General features: G+C 42.1%; 1 protein-coding gene across 1 annotated transcript; it reads left to right on the top strand.

The window, feature by feature from the left end:
* Positions 1–17,005: 17,005 nt before the first annotated feature.
* On the top strand, positions 17,006–20,181 carry LOC125553585. The gene is made up of 3 exons (XM_048717351.1): positions 17,006–17,225; positions 19,218–19,781; positions 19,904–20,181. Exons 1-3 carry the CDS (start codon positions 17,016–17,018, stop codon positions 20,093–20,095), a joined length of 966 nt encoding a protein of 321 aa, XP_048573308.1. The 5' UTR covers positions 17,006–17,015; the 3' UTR covers positions 20,096–20,181.
* The last annotated feature ends 1,172 nt before the right edge of the window (positions 20,182–21,353 follow it).

Raw genomic sequence — 21,353 nt, 5'->3', positions numbered from 1 at the left:
AAACGAAGTGGTGTGGAGTTCAAATCAAGTCGCACACACATTCTTTGGAGGTTAACAGAAAAAAAAATGAATAGGCCGAACGCAGAGCCGAGGGGAGGTGTGCGCCGGTTGATGAAATAGCCTATAGCCCCTGCGCCGAGGACCTCCTATATGTCGTGTTTTGCAGTAGATGGTCGGTGAATCACACACTAAAGCCGCGCCGGGCCGACCCAATAGCGGCTGTTGTAGATAAAAAAAAACACCTAAAAGAAAGTGGGCTTGCGAGGATACGAACCGCGGCCTATTCACTGGCGCTTCCTATTCCGCGCTTCAGGCCTGGTTACAGTACAAATTGCTGAACCGGCCCACATATACCTTCTCTTTTTTCTGTTGAAAACCAAAAAAGGTGCGGCAATCAGGTTCGAATCCGCAGCCTATCTGTTGGTACAGCCGTAACAACCAGGCTATCTTAACCACTCGTGCACATTGTTGTTTTCTTTTCCTTTTATGTGTTCTTTCAGTTTGCCGATTTTCTTTCCGGGTTTGCTGGTCTTATTTGGTTTTTATTTTCTTAAATAAGTGGTTTTGTTATAATATTTCTTAAAGTTTCTTTTCCAAATCGATGAACTTTTATTCAAATTCGTGAACTTTTTTGAAATTGCATGAATGTTTTTTCAAATTGGATGAATAATTTTCAATTTGATGATTTTTTATTAAAATTGACGATTTTTTTAGAGTTTTCAACTATTTTAAAAATCAATGTACTTTTTTCAAATTCGATGAACCTTTTTGAAAATTGATGAACTTTTTTCAAATCCGATTACCATTTTCAAAATTGATGAACCTTTTTCAATTCCAATGAACGTTTTCAATTGGTGATTTTTTTTTTCAAAATTGATGAACTTTTTTCAAGCTGACTATTATTTTTTAAATTCTTTATTTTTTTCTCAAGTTAGTGAAGTCTTTTAATTTCATAAGCTTTTTTGAATATGCGAGTTCTATTTAAGTAGCGCTGTTACAAATGTTTTTAATGCGTGCGCGCTGCAATTTGTAACGAGCACTGAGATGATACAGTGGTAGCTAATCTCTTTCTGGAATGTAGTTTGTGAGTTCGATACCCCCCTAGCCACCACATTTTTTTTTAGGGGTACCACATTTTTTGGTGGATTTTCGCGCTACAGTCTTCGATGTGCTGAGCGTTCATGAGCCGGCCCGCTAGGATGCTGCAGTGAGCGCCAGTTCGCTTCCACGGTGCTATAAGCGCTGAACAGGAGGTCCCGTGGATGTTGGCCACTAGAGCCAACGAGTGCTAGTGTCTACAAAAACAACACGAAATATTAAAGAACTATAAAACAGCAGCACCAGATCTTGAAAAATATCAAACCCGAACAATATTTATGGAAAGAGTGAATTTTTTAATCTTGAAATTTTTGATCCAATTTTTTAGAACTTGATTATTTCTTGAAAGTCGAGCATTTTTTGAAGAAACAAACATTTTTGAACGTGAGAACAATTATTGAAAACATGAATTTTTTTAGAAATGGGACATTGATTGAAATTTTGAACAAAATTTAGAATCGTGTTTTTTTGAATCCGCGAGCAATTTTTAAGAATGGTGAAAACTCGAAACAGATTTGGAAATTCCACAATTTGTTTTTTAATTTATTAACAAATTTGAAAACTGGGAACAAATTTTAAAAATGCGAATATGTTTGAAATTGCCAAACATATTTCCAAATTTGGAACATTTTTTGAAGTCCGAGCAATTTTTACAAAATGAACAAAATTTAAATTTTAAACAAAATTGAAATTTTGGAATATTTATAAACCTTTTGAATTTATTAAAAAAGAAATAGAAAATGCAAAAAGAGATGAAAAAAGAAACTGCAAAACGAAAGAGATGACCACTTGGACCAGCAATAAGATCATGATCGATTGCTAGGTTGCACGCATCTTACTGCATAGCTGACACGCAAACGCACCATGTCTCAATCAGGGAATGATTACATTTATTCTTATGAAAATTCGAGTTGGTCATAATGATGTGCCTGTCATCTTGCAATATAGACCGTTTAATTTATATCTGACAGATAGAAAGTAAACTATAATAAATTTTGCAAAAAGATATCCGCACCTCTCTTCATATTTGCAAATAAAGCCTTTCCTCGGTCATCCTTATCTCCCACAACTTCATTGTTGAGCAATTAAAAAGGAAGTCTCTAGAACAATCTGGCATGGTGGCCGATGCCGGCGTCGTTCATCCCCATGCCTCCGCTTAGTCCGATCATCAATCACCACCAAGTCCCACTTCTCCTCACCTTATCTCTCCTCTTTCTTGAGATATCATTAGTTTTTACATGAGATTACTCCCGTGTGGGCCAATCACAACAAGTGTTTTGTAAAAACTGCATCTTGATGTTCCGTGCAATGCACGGGCATCTTGCTAGTACATTTACATATCAGGCTCAGCCGGCAGCTAGGAACATCAGGTCGGTAACCTAGCAAGCGAGAGGCAAGTTTGCGCGGCACATTATATGCATGGTTGTGTGGTCGCCAAGGCTCCCCCAAACTACCTCATGTCTGTGTGACGTTTGACTAAGAGTGTGACTTTTGAGTCGACATGGAGCCCACAGCCCAGGTCAGCCATTCAGTGTTATGTTTTCAACCGATTACGGCGACGGTGACCAATGTACATGATTGCAGCGAAGTGTTATAGAACGGGACACTGTTCATCATGGGCATGACAGGCAACACGGTCGCTTCTCCGATGATTGGTGATGAACTAGAAGCTGACGCGCGCTTCGCTGTGCCGATTTTCACTGTCATGTTTGTTGTTTACTTCCTTTATTTAATGTTTGTTGAATGATATGTATTGTGCTGTGTGTTTTCGTGGGCTGTTGGTAAATCTAGCTTCGCCCCGTCATTTGTTGGACACACATGACCAAGGGAGATCTACACGCACGCCACACACACCTAATAGTTGGATTAAAGTGGATAAAACATCAAACACGAACAACCATGTTCAATCCAACCATAATGCATGAAGAGCTCCCTTTCTAAGGAGCTTACTATCCTTATATTATATGTATTGCCCTCCCTCCGTCTCATAATATAAAATCTTATTACAACCGATATACTCACACATTGTTGTAATAACGTCTTATATTATGGGACGAAGGGAGTACATGATATCACATAAATTTTAATATAACCAAGGGATTGTCCTTGCCATGTATTATATTGCAGATAACAAAACCACCTTCAATCGAGTTGATCTCTTTGTAAGAAACATCTAAACAAAATATTTAGAAAATTAAATGTATGTGTTCAATGCAAAGAGTAATTCGACGTATAATAAGAGTGACCTAAGGAGAAGTTTCCAGCACATTCTCAATCATAAAAACTGGAATGAAAAGGAAACATATCATTGTTATGGACGCCGATGGGGTATGCCAAGCAATTCAGTTCAAGTCATAGTTTCCGGTTCCATTTCCATGCCACGTACTTGGATGCATGGTTTGATCAACAAAGTCAAGACACAACATCTCTAAAGCGAAACACCTCATTATATATGAATCTCCTTTCAGGTAAAAACAACCTCCAAAATCTATGGATCATTTTCACTGCTATGGAAGAGGTAACGCAAAAATAAATTGTCAGGTGATTGTATCAGTGGTTGTTGGGCATAACCATCTCGTCCTCCTACAAAAAACATGGAAATGAGAAATCTTGAGAATATCCAACAACCCGGGAGCCAGCAAAGAGCACAACGGAGAAGCAAACTCATGGTATCGGTTGAGCACATCTCAACGCCAAGTGGTTTCTGCATCTTGCACTTCTGAGAGAACTGCTCACCAGTGGCGCCGACAGAGACTATAGTGGAAACTGGTCAAGTGGTGCATCACTATGATCTTCAGTATTGTTCCACGATAACTTAATATGCACCTATTTAACTTCAAGTCACCTCAAATACAATAGGTCCACAAGTAGTGTTACCAAAAGTTCACATGATTGAAAAAGTATTCCGTTCGCGACTTGTGTGCATTCATGAAGTTTGAAAAAGTATTTACTAGAAGTTCACATTATGGTCTTGAAATTCCAACAGCTGGCATGTCATCATGTCAATCGGAAGGTGAGGCACATATATAGAGCTACTGAAAGGATCGAGAAGTGGAGTCTAGAGGGGGGTGAATAGACTTTAATCAAGAAAAGTTGCAGTTTTTAATTTCTTTAGGTTTAAGTAGAGTTTTGGCACAAATTTAAACATTCACAATACATATCAAGCAAGCATGACAAGAGTATATGAGCAGCGGAAAGTAAAGCATGCAAGTTGCAAGTATATAAGGGGATGGGATTGGAGTGTGCAAACACAATTGGAGACACGAAGATTTTTGGCGTGGTTCCGATAGGTGGTGCTATCGTACATCCACGTTGATGGAGACTTCAACCCATGAAGGGTAACGGTTGCGCGAGTCCACGGAGGGCTCCACCCACGAAGGGTCCATAAAGAAGCAACCTTGTCTATCCCACCATGGCCATCACCCACGAAGGACTTGCCTCACTTGGGTAGATCTTCACGAAGTAGGCGATCTCCTTGCCCTTACAAACTCCTTGGTTCAACTCCACAATCTTGACGGAGGCTCCCAAGTGACACCTAACCAATCTAGGAGACACGACTCTCCAAGAGGTAACAAATGGTGTGTTGATGATGAACTCCTTGCTCTTGTGCTTCAAATGATAGTCTCCCAACACTCAACTCTCTCTCACAGGATTTGGATTTGGTGGAAAGATGATTTGAGTAGAAAGCAACTTGGTGAAGGCTAGAGATCAAGATTTATGTGGTTGGAATGGAATATCTTGACCTCAACACAAGTGTAGGTGGTTCTCTCTCAAAAAATGTATATTGGAAGTGTAGGCATGTTCTGACGGCTCTCTCCACGAATGAGAGTGGGTGGAGGAGTATAAATAGCCTCCACACAAAATCTAATCGTTACACACAAATCACCAAACTCGGTGGGACCGAATCATGAAACTCGGTCAGACCGATTTAGTTCAAAATGTGACCATTAGGAATTTTGGTGGGACCGATATAATCGACTCGGTGGGACCGATGTGCTAGGGTTAGGGTAAAGCCTCATCTCGGTTTGACCGATTACACAAATTCGGTGGGACCGATTTGGGTAATGAGCAAAATAGAGTTAACCAAGCAAACTCGGTGGGACCGATTGCATACCTCGGTGGGACCGAAATTATTGCAATAGGCAATAGAGAGTTTGCAAGCCCATCTCGATGAGATCGAGATCCCATCAGTGAGACCGAATTGATTAGGGTTTCTGACAGTGGCTATGTCAAGAGAACCCGGTGGCGCCGGATAGAAAGTTTCGGTGGGGCCGAGTTTGACTTTTGGTTTGGGACATATGTGGATATGAGAAAGTGGTTGAGGGCTTTGGAGCATATCACTAAGCACTTTGAGCAAGCAAGCCATTAGGCAACACCTCATCCCCTCTTAACAGTATTGGATTTTCTATGGACTCAATGTGATCTTGTATCACTAAAATAAAATGTAGAGTTCCGAGCTTTGAGCTTGAGCCAATCCTTTGTCCTCAGCATCTTGAAGGGGTTCCACATCCTCTAGTTCATGCCACTCCATTTTTGAACTTATCTGAGACATACTAGGTAGAAGTATTAGTCCAACAAGAGATATGTTGACATTAATTACAAAAATCACCCAGGGAGCACTTGTGCTTTCAGCTACCTGCACGCCACCATATCTTAAGTGCAAAACAACACATGTGAGTCAAAATAAATCCAATGATTCCACTAATACACAATTCTTACACCCGTTTTCAGTTCTTGCACTAAGTTTAAACCAAGAATCTGTGATGACCACAACATAAGAATGTGTGTTAAAAATATAAAACAATTCAGCTTAGTTATTGAATAGTTCAGTTTATATGTATGCAAGTTTCTAGAAATAGTGAAGCATTTCTTTTCCCATGGATGTGAGATTGGTAAAGCTGATTTTAAACTGCATTTTCCTGGTGTACAGGTGATGGTATTTGATTAGTTGTCTAATGTATCATTCACTTATTTAAAAAAGTATGTACTGAAACAATGGGGGTCATATTCTATCATTATGGCTCCAGATTGTATTAAAATGACAATGACCAATCTGATGCATGTTGAGGAAACAAAGAGAAACAATCAAATACTTATTATAAGTTGCACGCTCAGTGTGCATGCGAAGTGCTATTGAGGCGCGATGAAATCCAGTGGAAAAAGGCACGGATATAGCTAGAAGAACTAAGAATAAAGGAACTAATCATCGTCGTAAGGTATAATAAATCTTTCAGTTATAAAAATATTTGCACGAACGATGAGTACATAGCTAAAGAAAATTCAGATATTCATCTCTACATTAAATTTTAGTGGTCCATATGAGTAACATAGGCATCCAGGACTTGATAGACATGGATATATTGCATGAATAAGCAAATTAAATCAATAGTGGATACACAATGAATTACAGCATTTTGTCAACAATTGTTTCTGCTGAAAGTAAAGAAACATGTGCTCTTTGAAACATAATGGTGCACGTGCACAATTGCAGATGGAAGGCCATCTGTTGACTTGTACTTACTGTGAATATAATCAACCGATCCCGCACCAAGAACAAATATTTTTTTGGGGAGGGGGGGATACTAATTCCTTGTGAGCTACGTACAGAAGGACGACACCAGTGCTATGCTAGATACTGCTGCCTGCCCCTAAGCCATCAAAAGTTGCCGCATTAACAACTAAACTGAACCAACTTACTTTTTAACTTTATGAACTCGTAATCCCAGATTTGTACAAAAGTAAATAGCAACCTCAAATATTTATATGCATGGGTTAGTATAGGAGAATAGGAGAAAAGTGCCACTGCTCCATCCACTATCAGTACCGGCAAGATCCATGTGTTCTCCATGATGTCCAATGCTGCTGGTATAGCTCTGAGCAATGAAAAATTAACCACCACCACCCGCGGAAGCAAGCATACACATTGATGATTAAGCATCTTTTTCAAAGCTTGGACTTGCAAATCCCTGTGTGGAAAAATCATCTGAGGCACAATACTGTTTGGGGTGTGGTCATGATCTTGAAACAAGTACATTAAAAACTAATGTGATTTGACCCTCAAACAGTCATATGCGACATGGTTTTGTTCCATACATTAATATCCTATTTTCGTATAGACTTGTAACAGATAAACCATTTACATTTTCTGGCTTGTTTGGCCATGGACACATAAAATCATACCAAAAATCTTGGGCGTGGGCATTAGAAACTTGAACACTCACAACTCATGCAGTTATACTAAGCTACTCTACTAACAAGGCCATACTGCTTGTTCATGGCAATGCATGTATATCTTTGATATGAAATATGTGATGCAAACACAACTTAATGTTCAGTTTTTGACTATGCCAAAATAATCAAACACTGACAGTGGAAGAACAAGCTTACCCAATATTTTCATCCAACGTTATCACTTTTTGAAAGCAAGATTACACTTGTGTCTTTCAGTTGCATTACTAACATGACTTCACTGTATTCTTGCATCCGGATTAGATCTGATATTTTAATGAGGCTCACTTGGCAATGGCAGCTTTCCTTCAGCTTTTAATTACCAAAGAAAGGTGATAAATCTAAAGCCCAGGGTACGATCAGGAAAGGCAAAAACAGGTGCAGAAAAGACGGTTCGCTCAAGCTAGTGCGTTCTGGCATCTAAACAGGCAGATTACCAGGGTATTAATCACCCTTCAAAATAAATTGCACTATTCATACTCTAACCAGCTTACCGCAGAATCAATATTCCCCAAAAGAGACATTGCAAATATAAGTTCTCATATACAAGGAGCAGATAAGTTTTCAGCGTCAGCAATTGATTTCTTTTCATGCACAATACATTTCTTTGCATAGATTAGAAAACAAATCTATAATAGAAGAAGGGCTAATCGTTATTAAATAGAGCATGGGTCTTTGTGTAAGGTGGGGGATGATTTGGTTTCGAAGAGAATGCATATCCTTCCAAGAAATTAAGGGGGTGAGATGGTATGTCCTTCTAGGACAATTTGCTTTCCAAGAGAAGCCATGTCCTCCCAAATGAGAACTGATCTAACAAGCCAGAACCCTAAAAACTAATGAACCCCAAAGATAACGGGTTGAGAAAGGATTGAAGAAGAGGGGGAAGAGAGGGTTACCGGTCCATTGTCTGCGGAGATGGACGCCGGCGATGGGTTTGCTGCGGTCGCCAACAAGTACACGCTGCTGCTTCTCCGGGTCACCATCGAGTGCGGTTGGATGTGGTGCAGGTGGTTGGAGGGGGTTGAGGCAAGGAGTGGGAGGAGGAAGGACATTGGCTCCGTCTCCTCCGGTTGCATTATCTCTCCGTCCCCATCGGCGGCGGTGTCGTCGCCTCCATGGCCGCACTTCGCGAGAAAGATGTGCTCGGGGAGAGAGGGAGGGGTCGTGGACTCGGGGCCACATAATTCTTCATCGGTCGCACAGACGCACAGGAGGAAACCGACTCAAACAGATCGCGCTAAGCATACACCCTACAGATGGGGCCATAAGCGTTGACTATAGCCCCAATGCTCCAGGAGATCTCAATTCCTGGGGGCTTAGAATCTGTAATGATCGAGACCGGTTGAGGGAAAAGTGACATGCATGGTTAGGATTAAGCGACTAGTTGAGTGAAAATTGACATCCATAGTTAGGATTAAGGGAAAATTTGAGGGAAAAGTGACATGCATGGTCAGAATCAAGGGACTAGTCGAGTGAAAAGTGACATACATGGTTAGGATTAAGGGATCGGTTGAGTGAAAAGTGACATGCATGGTCAGGATTCAGTGATTGGTTGAGTGAAAAGTGACATGCATGGCTAAGATGAGAGTCAACAATTGTGTGTCCGGTGAGTGTATATCCTAGGTAGAGTCAATCAGTCATGCATGTGGACGAGCATGATCCAATTCATGTAGCCGCCGATTGGAGTGCCATTGAGCCATTGACGACGTTACGCATGTGACGAGCAAGTTGGAACAGAGCTTGCATCCTAGACGAAAAAACAAAAAATGAAGGAAGAAATTAGTAGCGAAGTATACTAGAAGTACCAGTGCGTTCTTCCTCCATCTACAAACATAAAAATAAACGCAGTATATTTTGTGCGTAATCAATACCATTCAAAAAGTGCTTTTCATTGAGAATTCAACTACTACATTGATATTTTTAATGTATAATCAACATACGTTTAATGCATTCTTAATCAAAAGACTTTACATACTGTCGCAAAGAGAGTAAGCAGTGGGTGGAATAATAAGTTCCGGCACGCCATCTCTCCTAGCTCTTCGTTGACGACGAGACAGCGGGCGTCCCTGAGGCCCTGAGGCCTTGTTTGGATACGCTGTTTTATCAGAGCTGGTTTCCCGTAATCCGATCTAACCGTGTAACAAACTAATACCATGTTTGGGTGGCCCAATAAAACGTGGATAAGCAGAATTCGGTTTCCACAAAGCCAGGAAAGTGCGTCTAGTGAAAAACGACTAATACTCGTTTTTATAGAAACCTGGTTACATAAAACAGACTTTTTTTCCCCTCCACGTCTTCCTCAACAAACTTGTTGGCGCCAACTGTGCCTTCCCGCGCAACTAGCACGCGCCCTTTTTTCCAAGCTTCTATATATATACAGGGATGCCGGCATAACAAACATCAACAAACAGGATCTGGGTACGTGCTTCTTCCATGGCTGGCCGGCGATAACGGCTGTGATCATCGATCTTCTGGCCATCGACGCTAGGCTGAGATCTCCAATCAGACGCCGCTGACCCTGCTGGGACAACAAGAGCTACCTCCTCGACTTGTTTGCAGCAAGAAATCAATCTTCATGAGCCTACAGGTAAGATTCATAATCAGAAACTGATGAACATACTCAAACTTATAGCAAAATTGTTCATGTTCTGAGGAAACAAGTGCAAGTATGGAACTTAAATTGCAAAGTTCTGCCAACATGTCTTTACTCGAGTGATGAATAGACAAACCTTTTCTATGCACTAGTCGTAGTTCAGCCTGAGTCGTAGTCATGTAATTTCAGTACAAAGTTGACAATTCTTTTATAGATGCGATACCCTTGATATTGATTTAGAAATTGCTTCATGCACGATCCTGCTGCCCGATGCATGCACGGCATCGAAATCCAGCGGCCGGTGCCCGATGTATGCGCGCATGTGTGGCCGGATTTTAAACATAGTCCATATTTTGTCGTGTGTATAGCACAGCTCTACTGATTTTAGTAGATCATAATTACTTCCATCATAATGGAAGACCATTGGCAGTAAATAGTACTAGTACAGATAAGTAGGGCCAAAAGGTAATAAAAAATCCTTTTTTCTGCTTAAGTGATTTAACTAGTAGTAGTTTATATTGTTTTGTTTACATGTAGGAAAATATGGACGACCAAATCAAAAATATTAAGAAGGAAAAGACCGAAAAGCAGCCCATAAAGCGCCACACATGGAAATCTTCAGAGGACAAAATATTGCTCAACATATTAAAAGATCAAACTCAAAATGGAGGTAAGGAAGGAACAGGATACACAAAGAAAGCATGGCGTGAAATCCTAGAACAGTTCAATGAGTCAAAGGTAGACAAACTTGAGTTGCAACAAATAAAAAATCGTCATAAGTACTACAGGAGTTGTTATGCTAGCATGGACAGACTTCTAAAGCACACAGGGTTTGGTTGGGATGACGATGATAAAATGATCAAAGCTTCAGAAGAAAGTTGGGCGGATCTCATATCGGTAAGTTGAAACACATTAATTTTTAAATATTGCTATATCATACAGTTGAAAAATGGACTTACAATAAACTAACAAACTGCAGAAGGACAAGAATATTCAAGAATACCGAGACAAAGTGTGGCCTAGTTGGATAGACCTTCAGGACATTTGTGCTAGCTCTACCGCATTAGGAGTTGGTGCTATATCTAGCAAAGGGAAAGGTGGAACCAGCAAAGAACAAATTAAAATTGATCTGAATGAGATAGTAGAAGTTGAATCTGATGGAACAAATGATTCCCCTGTTGCTTGTCCTAAGAAGCCTAACACCACTAAGGTCGAGAAAAAGAAGAAGGGCAATGCAAGTGGGTCGCAAAACACTTCAAAAGGGCAAAAGCGAACAGCTGATGATGCTATTAATGCAATTGATCGCCTGGCAGATGCATCACTGATCATTGCTGAATCAAAGAAAAATGCAGCACAGCAAACAGAAGCTTACTCAGTGAAAGCATGTATGCAGATATTAAATAGCATGCCTGATGTTGAACCAAACAAAAAATTGAAAGCTGCACAAGCATTTGAACATGTTGATAAAAGGGCTATTTTCATTGAGATGGATGAAGAGACTCGGTCTCTCTGGGTTGAAAATGCGTAGTTTTTTACCTGTTGTAGCGTACTGTTTAGTTTTCTGAATAGGTTGTATTTGCAATTTCCATAAATTCCTTCTGTAAGTTTGTGCTCAAACAATCAATATGCAAATTCATATATTTATTTGGTTCGTGCTACTAGTTATATATGGTCTCATATATAAATCCCTCTTCAGAACTTGGATTTATATTTGTGTGTGTGTGTGTTCTACAAATACATAAGCTTAAGATATAAGTGAGAAGTTGATGGCATACCTTTCCTTTTGGTTCATTGGTTTAAACAGCAATGATGCAATGTTGCTCTTTGCGTCAGTACATATCTCCATGTTTTATCATCAACCTAGCGAGTAAAATTTGTCACCGAAATCATTCAATGTTCTCCTATCACTCATTCAATGATTCTTGTCCTACCATTTAACAGAAAATTTATCAGCTCTAGAACAATAACATTGTAGAAATTCCGACAGTTAACCGAAGTTGCTACATGAAATTTTGCAGGGAAACCATGGAAGATATGGCAGATGGAGACTATTCTGATTCTGAGCAAATGATTATTAATGACCTTTCTGCAATGTCACTTTTGCAACATGTGATGTTCGGAAGGCTATTCAAAACACCACGTAATACCTCTAAATTAACTGGTGCGCAAAAGACTAGAGAGTGGTTGGAAGGACATCCAGTTAGATTTTATGAACAACTTCGTGTTGATAAGCACACCTTCTACTTATTGCGAGATGCATTGTGCGAGAGGAATTTACTTACGGATACAAAACGGATGGACGTCAATGAACAACTAGTCATATTTCTACATATAATTGGTCACAATGTTAGGAACCGTGTTATCCAGGATAGATTTCAACATTCAGGAGAAACAATAAGTCGGCATTTCAAGAGAGTATTAAAAGCCATTAATGGCTTACGTGATGTTTACATAACAGATCCGTCCAATGAAGTTCCCAACGAAATATTGGGCGACTCAAGGTTTTACCCATACTTCAAGGTATATATTCTATCTCAAGAACATGTTCCTTTTGGATATTACTTGCAGCAAAGTTCAAATCTCCAATTCTAATTCTGAATTTTTCTCAACAGAACTGTATGGGAGCAATTGATGGGACACATATTAATGCAAAAATCAAGCTTGATAAACAAACTCCTTACAGAAATAGGCATGGTTATCCCTCTCAAAATGTAATGGCAGTAGTGTCATTTGACATGACATTTTCATATGTGGCTGTTGGATGGGAAGGTTCCGCATCGGATCAAGCCGTATTAAGGTGGGCTGTTACTGATGGTGGGTTTGTTGTCCCAAAAGGTAAAAATAAAAAATACATGAATTTACATGCAAGTAAAGTTTGTCTCATTGTATCAAACATGTAATGATATAATAGGAAATTTGAGAGTGATATCAAACTTTACATGCAGGTAAGTTTTATCTCGTGGACTCGGGCTATGCAAATACTCCAAGATTTATTGCCCCCTATCGTGGAGATCGCTATCACATTGGTTCTTTTCGTGAAACTAAACGTCGATATAGTAGTGGGAAAGATTTGTTCAATCATCGTCACGCACAACTACGGAATGTTGTAGAACGTACTTTTGGCGTTCTAAAAGCTCGATTTCCAATATTAACAAGGAATGGAGGAATCCCTTATCCTTACAAAAAACAGGTCCAAATTGTTATGGCTTGTTGCATCATCCATAACTTCATAAGGAAGGTTGATAGGAATGATGAGTTGTTTGAGCTTTATGAACAAGAGGGAACACAAGGAGATGTTGACACCGGTGACCAAGAAGTTCGAGGGCAAGCAAACTTACAAGAAGATGATCGAGTTGCCGGTGAAAGAGTACGTGCAAGCATCGCTCGACAGTTGTGGAGTAATCTCCAACAGCATGCCACTCAGGAAGAAGAAGATGAAGATGATTAATTAAGCACTAAAATAGTTGTTATCATTTTTATTTATAGGTACATTGGATAACTATCGACAGATTTTTCATTCATTTGTAGGTTCACAAGCTTTACATTCAATGTTTCAATGCTAAAATCATTTTCTTGTCCATTCACATATCATACAGCAAGTTCGGTATGGACCTTGAGAATATAAAATTACTGAGCTAGAGAGAAGCTCACCTCACATTATCTGAATGAAGAGTCTGTCACCATAGTCCCAGATCCAGCATGCCACGAAGAGGGCAGCTCATACTCATCCACTGGAAGTAGTTCAGACTGCGTCGAGCACGCTCTGGACTCCCTGGATGCCTCGGTAGTGAAGGGTCTAGAAGATGGGGCGGATTTTGTCCTCCGCCACCAACCACAGTCGCGAGTCGTCCACCGCGACAGCGTGCCCTTCTTCCCCGCCGGTAGGCCTCCACCGCGAAGAATAGATGGGACGCCCCACGTCTGCACTGCACGCCGCGGAACCATACGGCATCGCCGTGGTGGCGTCGGTCGCCGGAGCCGGGCCGTTGACGGTGTGAGGAGAGTGGAACGGGAAGCGGCAGCCGCGCAACCGTACGGCTTTGTCGCCGTGGCGGTGGTCACCGGAGCCGTTGATGGCGTGGGGAGCTTGGGCTAGGTCGAGCTCCTCGAGGAACAGAGACGGTAAGCTGCGGCGGCGATTTGGGGAAGAAGCGGAGGCGACTTGAGTTCAGAGAGACACAGGGGAAAGTAAGCGGCGTCTACAGAGTACTAACTAATCCAAACACGCTTTTACCAAAACTTGTTTTAACGTTTTCTCACCCAAACGAGTTATTCCAGAAACTCCTGGTAACGAAAATTCTCCCTTAAAACAGGTTTTCCTAAAAACACTCCTAAAACTTGTTTTCCTAAATCTCAGGTTTTATTATTGGTATCCAAACAACCACTGACGGCCGGAGCTGCTGCCGGGGGACAGCACCAACCGAGTGACTGAACCCTGGCCAAACCCACGAGGAGAAACTTGTAAAGCGAAACCCACCGAAACATGGTGTACGTACACGTACCCACGCAGAATGCATGCACCACACAACTAGTAGTAGTAGTAGCCTCCTATTGCTGCACGTAAAATAGTACCGGTCCCGACCACAATCGCGCGCCATGTCGTATCACCAGCCCAGCGGATACCCGGCAAAAGAGGGCCACGCGCGCTGCTTCTCCGTCCCGCTCCCACTGTGACGCACGTCGTGCGGCGCCCTCGCTCTTTCGACGTGTCCTCCCCGGGGTACGCCGTTCCCGCGCAAGTGCGTGCGTGTGGTCCATGTATGCGTAGCCGAGAAGACAACTGTTGTCTGTTGGTGCTCTCCGCCGGTAGTAATATCAGCACATTCTTGCATCCGTCTCACTCTTGAGCGTGTCATTTGGTACGTTTGTTGAGTCGGCTCTGACAGGAACTTGCGAGTACATGCATCGTGATCTCGTAGACAAACAAGAACGGTATTATGTAACCCCGCAAAAAAAAAAACCCGTATTCTGTACATCGTCTGACAACCCGGACTACAAACTATTAATAATAACCATATGTATCCCTCTGTAAATAAATATAAAACGTTTTAGATCACTTTAGTGGTGATCTAAAATGTCTCATTTGTTTGTAAACAAATATAAGATGTCTAGTGATCTATAAGTGAGATGTAAACAAATATAAGACGTTTCAGATATTTATTTGTAGAGGGAGTACAAGTACATGGCACACTAAATCTTGTGTCTGAGTTTAGTTAAAATCATAATACCCATTTGAGTTGCATGAAAAACGTGTAAGTTTAGTACCATACTGTTAGCTTGGTGGGAAAAAAAACTCCGATATAAAAGGGGAGATGTTCTACTATTCCTTGTACTATGAGAAAAGAAAGCAACATCGCGCGTGCTTATTCATTTCGTGTCGTGTGAGCCGAGTTCGAGCTAACGCTCTATGCCTTAGAAGAACTAAAAATTTTCATGGCAGTTCACTGTCTGGTTCTGGTTGTACATCCCCTTTATCTAGAGCCTAGAGGAGATACAAAGGAGAGAGAGAGAGAGAGAGAGGCTACACACACAATGAAGAATAGAGCAGAAAACATAACACACCCTCTAGCCGGGGTCCCTCTAGCGCTGAGCTGCTTGTCCGACAATTGTGTGCCCAATTGTCCAGAAGAATAGCACTTCGAAACCACACGTCCCTTCAGAACCTGCACCGGTTGAGGAGCAACCTCCTTTGGTTTAGAGGAATTTCATAGAAATTCTAGAGGATAGGATTTTTATAGGATTTTTTCCTTTAGAGCCCTTTGGTTCATAGGAATGGATTCCTATTCCTACATAGGATTGGTTCCTATCCTCCACATTTCATAGGAAAATAAAAAAGAGCCTAAACTCAATGAAAAAATTCCTTTGGTGTCAACCAAATGACATCTTGTTTCCTATTCCTACTCATAGGATTTGAGATATATGTCATCTCATTTTCTACAAGATTCCTATTCCTATGATAATCCTATCCTATGAACCAAAAGAGGCCTAAGAGTTTTGGGTAGCGTCTCGGAATGACTGCTCGCATAAATTTGACTACATCTGACGTCCATCTGCATGCTTTGACTGCTTACTCTATGCCCATATGTGATGTTCCTAGTCTGTTGTATGTGATTTGTCACGTCAGTAATTTGGTGATGATGCTAATCTGAATTAAGCTTAAAAGAAAATCCATGTAATTATTAACATTAATCGGCTCCCACATGGTGCACTGGTAGCGCTGCTGATATTATGCAGAGATATTTGCCGCATTAGCAACGATTAACAATAAAAGGATAATCAAACATGTTCATACTTCAGTGGGCACAGCACAGATAGCTTGCCATGTAGAGTAGTAGTAGAATAGTTCAATCGAGAGACCGCCTAGCTAGTAGCTTTTCATGATCGATACTAGGGCCAAGTTCATCCTTGCATCACGATCACGATATTTGTCTCTGATATAAAAAAAATCTAAGGAACGTAACAAAAGAAAAAATCTAACTGTTTACTTCGTATCTAGCTAATTAGTTAAGTCGTTCGCTTTTATACGGGGAGTCATCGGACAGTAAAAAGCGATCGAGATATTTCTGGCCTGCACTCAGCTAGCCGTACGTACGTACGTACGTGTACGTGGACACAACTGACATATATACTACTAGTAGTACTACTAAACTGGTGCTTACCCAGTCGGCATCACACTCTTACAGCCTCGGATTGCGTCCAGTTTGTTCATTTTTCTACTGCTAATATATTTCATCTTTATTACAGCTAATTCGCTGAGTCAAAGTTGCAAAATTAAAGTGCCCGAGCTTTATCTGCCACTCTAGATCCGGAGTATCATGGGGTCTCGTGTTATACACTGGACGATGAAGGCACGCGTTGCCACGCACATTCATCTTGAAAAAAAAAACCTTAGACAATGTAGCTTTCGTCAAACTGAAACAATTCAAATTACGAGAAAGCTAATTTCCGACTGATCGCTTAGTTGTTTCATATCCGAACGACTCAGATGCCATTCATTTGAATCAAACGGCTCGTAGTTGGTTGGCAGTTCCACGCGAGTGAAGCACACATTACGGGGGGCGTGTGTGTAGCCATTACAGTCTTTGGCGTCGATGACATGTGGGTTTGGGTTGAAACCGCCCCTCCCCCTAATGCGCATGAATTCCACTCCCTCTCCCCTCCTTCGCCCACATTACTTCTCCTCCGTTTCGCGCACCGCGACTCGCATTCGCCATTGCTCTCCCTCTCCTCCGAGTATCTTCTCCATCCATGGCGTTTCCGGGCGGCGGCGCCGTCTGGTTCTCGGCGGGCGGCGGCTGGTTCGCAGGTGAGGATTCCATCCCCCACCCCCTCTGTTTCTTCCTAGTGTTACCCCCCTCCATTCCGCTGCAGATTTAGTGGTTGTACCTTTCGAATTCTGCCGGTGGTTCCTGGGATTAGGTTACGTTTAAGGTTTACTACGAGATGGATGCTCGGATTTGGTTATTTCTATGCGATTTTGGTCGGCGGGTGGGTGGTGGTTATAATTTTGTGGCGGAGCGCCATAGGTTTAATCCGGAGGTGTTATCTAACGGATTTGGCCACTGGCTTTGTTTTGTTGATTGTGGATTAGGCCGTGCAGTAGGTGGCTAAAATGTTGTATGTGTTTTTGAATGGTAACCCCATGATTTTCTCCTAGTTGTTCATATGTCAGATGTATGATTTGTTATTGATTAGTGTTATAGTGCTCGAGTTACCAGGTTTTATAGTGCTTGAATTACCAATGCTGTTGTGCTAGTAATTATCAGGAGCATGGTATTGTACTTACTAGTAGCATTGTGTTCAAATTTTACCGAAAAAGGGTTCCCCCTGCTTTGTATACAAAGCAACCAACCGATACATCCAACGATAGGTGCTGGGGCGGAAGCAGCACAATCACGCCTAAAAGAAAAGAAAGAGAAAATACAAGAGAAACAAATACCGACAACGGCGGATCGATAAAAACGAAGAAGAAGCCTCGTTGCCGCTATACCCACTGGAGATCGCCCACCAAGCTCCGAGCCACCAAAGCACCGGTACCAATCAACACCTCCAAGAAGGGACGCGACGATGACGACGCTGCCGCCAAGGGTTTCCCCCGGTACGCTCTGAGGAGAGAGGACCATGAAGCACAAGGAAGAAGAGGAGCCGGGACTAGGGTAGCAGCACCGTCGGCACGCGGGAGGGCCCCACCTCCACCGTCTAAGACGGTAGCTGACCGGACGCAATAGCAGGAACATACCAGGCCCTGGCTGCACAGGCCGGCCGGGATCTCCGAGGCCCATAAAGTTCCCGCCTTCGCGCTGCAACCGGCAAGCAGTCGACGCCGCCGCCCCTGTCCAAGCCGCTCCCCTGCCTCCCCGCACAGAGAGTCGCCAAGTGTAAGCACCACCACCACGCGCACCGCCGGCCACCACCACCAGGTCGCCGGACCGCCATCGGCTGAACCGCACCACCGCCGCACACCCGTGACGGAGAGGAACCAGCGCAGCCGCCAGCAGCCCGAAGCCGGACCCCAGCCACCGCCCACGCCGCCTGCCGGGCGGTTCCGGCCACCGCGGCGAGGCACGCTCCACTACGCAACCGGCCACGTACGCAATGCCACGCGCCGCCACGCCATGGTATCCCGCGCCCGCACCGCGTTCGCACACGAAGGAGGAGCCCGCGCTGCCCCATCTCGCGCGAAGGAGGAAGAAGAAGACGCCCCGCCGCCGCCGGCGCTGGTCGGGCTTTGCCCGGTCACGCTCCCTGGTAGCGGCGAGGGAGGAGGGAGGAGGAGGGGAGGCCGACGGCGAGGGGATCTTGGCGCCCGCCCCGGGCGCCTCGCGGGTGGCGGCGCGGGGGAAGGGTTTCGGGGGCGTGTTCAAATTACCTGTAGCACAGTGCTTAAAGTTTCACTGGTATGGTAAATTTTGTGCTCACCAGCCCCATTGTGCTTTAATTACCATGGGCACGATGCTAAAATTATCAGGGTAATATTTCTATAAACCATCAAATGGATGTTGTTTGCACTTACCAGTGGCATGGTGCCTGAATTACCAGGTGCATAATGCTTGATTTACCAAGGTCATAGTGCTGTAAGTTATCAAGTGCTTTTGACTTTTAATCATGTGCATAGTGCTTGAATTTACCAGGGGAATGGTACTTTTTATTTCTTATCAGAGGGGCCACAGTGCTTTGATTATCATGGGTATATCTCCCTTGCAAATACCAGTTTATTGTTGTTGATATGACTAGGGGTAGCAGTTTTTAATGTCATCTAATGGGTTTCATTGGCCTTATTTATTTTGTATGTGACAAGGGCACAATACTGGGGAAGCGCAAAGGAGATGGTGATGACATTGATGAAATTCCTTCGAAAAAGCCGAAGTGCCCTCCCCCGCCTCCGCGGAACAGGGCCTCACCTAGTTCTCTTTTGCTTGCCTGCAAAGATATGCCTCAAGACAGGCAAGATGCCATTGATGAGATGGACTTCACAAGCCTTCAGAACATCAAGTGCGTCCATCTTTCCAACGGTCTCAATGTGTGGCTTGCCGGGTTGGACGACCTTGAATCCCGTGAGGTGGTCGTTCCAGGGCGGGGCAGGCTTCCTGTTAAAGAAGAATATGTCCATCGTGTGATGGGCGTGCCACGTGGAGGGAAGGATATTCCTTACAACATTCCTACTAAAGCTGATATCAAGTTAGGGCTTGATATGTTTGGTGAATTTGGATATACCCATAAAATGACAGAGCTTCTCGATCTCATCACGAGTTCTGACAACTCTGACACCAATTTCAAGCGGATGTGGCTTATGCTTGCGGGCAATACTATCATCGCCCCGACAACATCCAAGAAGGTCAACCCCAGGTGGTATGTTGTGTTGGTAAGTTATATGGATCCCTTTGTTCGATTTTAGTGATGGTCAATTTTTATTTATGTGCCTGATAACTTCAATGTATGTCCCCGTGGTAACTTGATGAGCTTAACCCTTGTTTTAACTTGCAGCGAAACATTGACGATGTTAAAAATCTGAACTGGTCCAAGTTCATCGCTGATGAACCTCACAAGGCTGTTTCAAAAGGCAAGCCTACCAAGGGTTGTATTCTTTTCTACAATGTTAGTGCTACCGCTTTCCTTTGCTTTCCTTTTGTCATTTTATTTTTCACATTTCTTTGTTGTTGTTTGTGTGTATCCTGATGCTGGTATCATTCTTATCAGCTCCTGTACATTCATGCGATTGATCTTTCTGGTCTTGGTATTGTATTGCCTGTTGGGCCTTTTCCTATCAATGTCTAGACGAAGGAGATGATAGAAATATTTCACTTTTGAATATTATAAAATTCAAATTCAAACAGAATGAATTTGAACTTGAACAGGGCATAACTTGCACATATTGAATCCAAATAAATTGATTCTTTTTGCAAATTCAAACTAGTGAATTGCAGTTTCACCCTAGCTATTGTAATCTAATTTTAAAATAGCTTAGAATTTTGATTTGAATATAGTTTCGATAGTAGCCATGATTCAAATAATAACTAAACCTGAATTTGTTCAACTTTGAATTATAAATTGTTTAATAAAACAGTTATGGTACAAATGAGTTGGGAAACTATAAGATGGACTTTAGTAAATATTTTAGAGCTTATTAGTTGACTTTAGGAAATTAAAAATGACAATTGAATTTAATTCAGACACAGTTTGATCATAACGTTGAAACTCTAGGATTAATTAAATAAAACTAATGCAGTATGGTTTAGTGAATTGAATTAAACTTAGTAAATATTTAACTAAAGGGAAAGATGAACTGAAATTAAATTCAAATAAAGTTTGAAAACCATTTACACACAGTAAGACTTGCTAGATTAATATTTGACTTTAGTTCAAATTAAGGAAATAGACTTAGCCATACACTACTGCAGGATGGTCCAAACGCGACACATGGATCAGAGACCCTTCGACCAAACTGTGTGCGATGCATTAATCAGAAACTGTGGTGTAAGAAAATTGTCAAAAATGATACAAACTATTTGCGATTGCGGAGACATCAAACACGATTCAGATCAGATTTGCGTGTGCAATACTCCCTCCGTTCCTTTATATAAGGCGTATTTGTTTTTTCATAAAATTTCAGAATGTAAGGTGCATTTTTTCTAATTCCTCATAATTCCCATGTTGGCCCTCTAGAAAAAGGGAAAATATCTCTCTACTGATTGTCTGTATCTCTCCTTATAGAAAAAGAAGGAAAGTATCTCTGTGTCAATTGCATGTATCTCTTACTTTCCTGGACTAACTGATTTACTTGCCACTAACCTTTAAATTTTCCAAGGGTCACCGTACTGAAAATAATACACCTTACATAAAGGAACAGAGGGAGTATGTGGCATACAGTTGGTCCATACGAACTGTTTGCGATGAGCATAACAACAGAAGCGGTCAGCCAAATGATGGTGTCTAT

Source organism: Triticum urartu, chromosome 4 (assembly GCF_003073215.2).
Source record: "Triticum urartu cultivar G1812 chromosome 4, Tu2.1, whole genome shotgun sequence".
Classification (NCBI taxonomy): Eukaryota; Viridiplantae; Streptophyta; class Magnoliopsida; order Poales; family Poaceae; genus Triticum; species Triticum urartu.
This window is presented reverse-complemented; position numbering and strand designations above follow the sequence as displayed.

Coding starts and splice junctions, on each gene's coding strand:
- LOC125553585 (XM_048717351.1), top strand. CDS start 17,016: ATGTGGGTTTGGGTTGAAACCGCCCCTCCCCCTAATGCGCATGAATTC. Junction 17,226..19,217: donor GGGCGGCGGCTGGTTCGCAG/GTGAGGATTCCA, acceptor GTATGTGACAAG/GGCACAATACTGGGGAAGCG. Junction 19,782..19,903: donor CCAGGTGGTATGTTGTGTTG/GTAAGTTATATG, acceptor TTTAACTTGCAG/CGAAACATTGACGATGTTAA.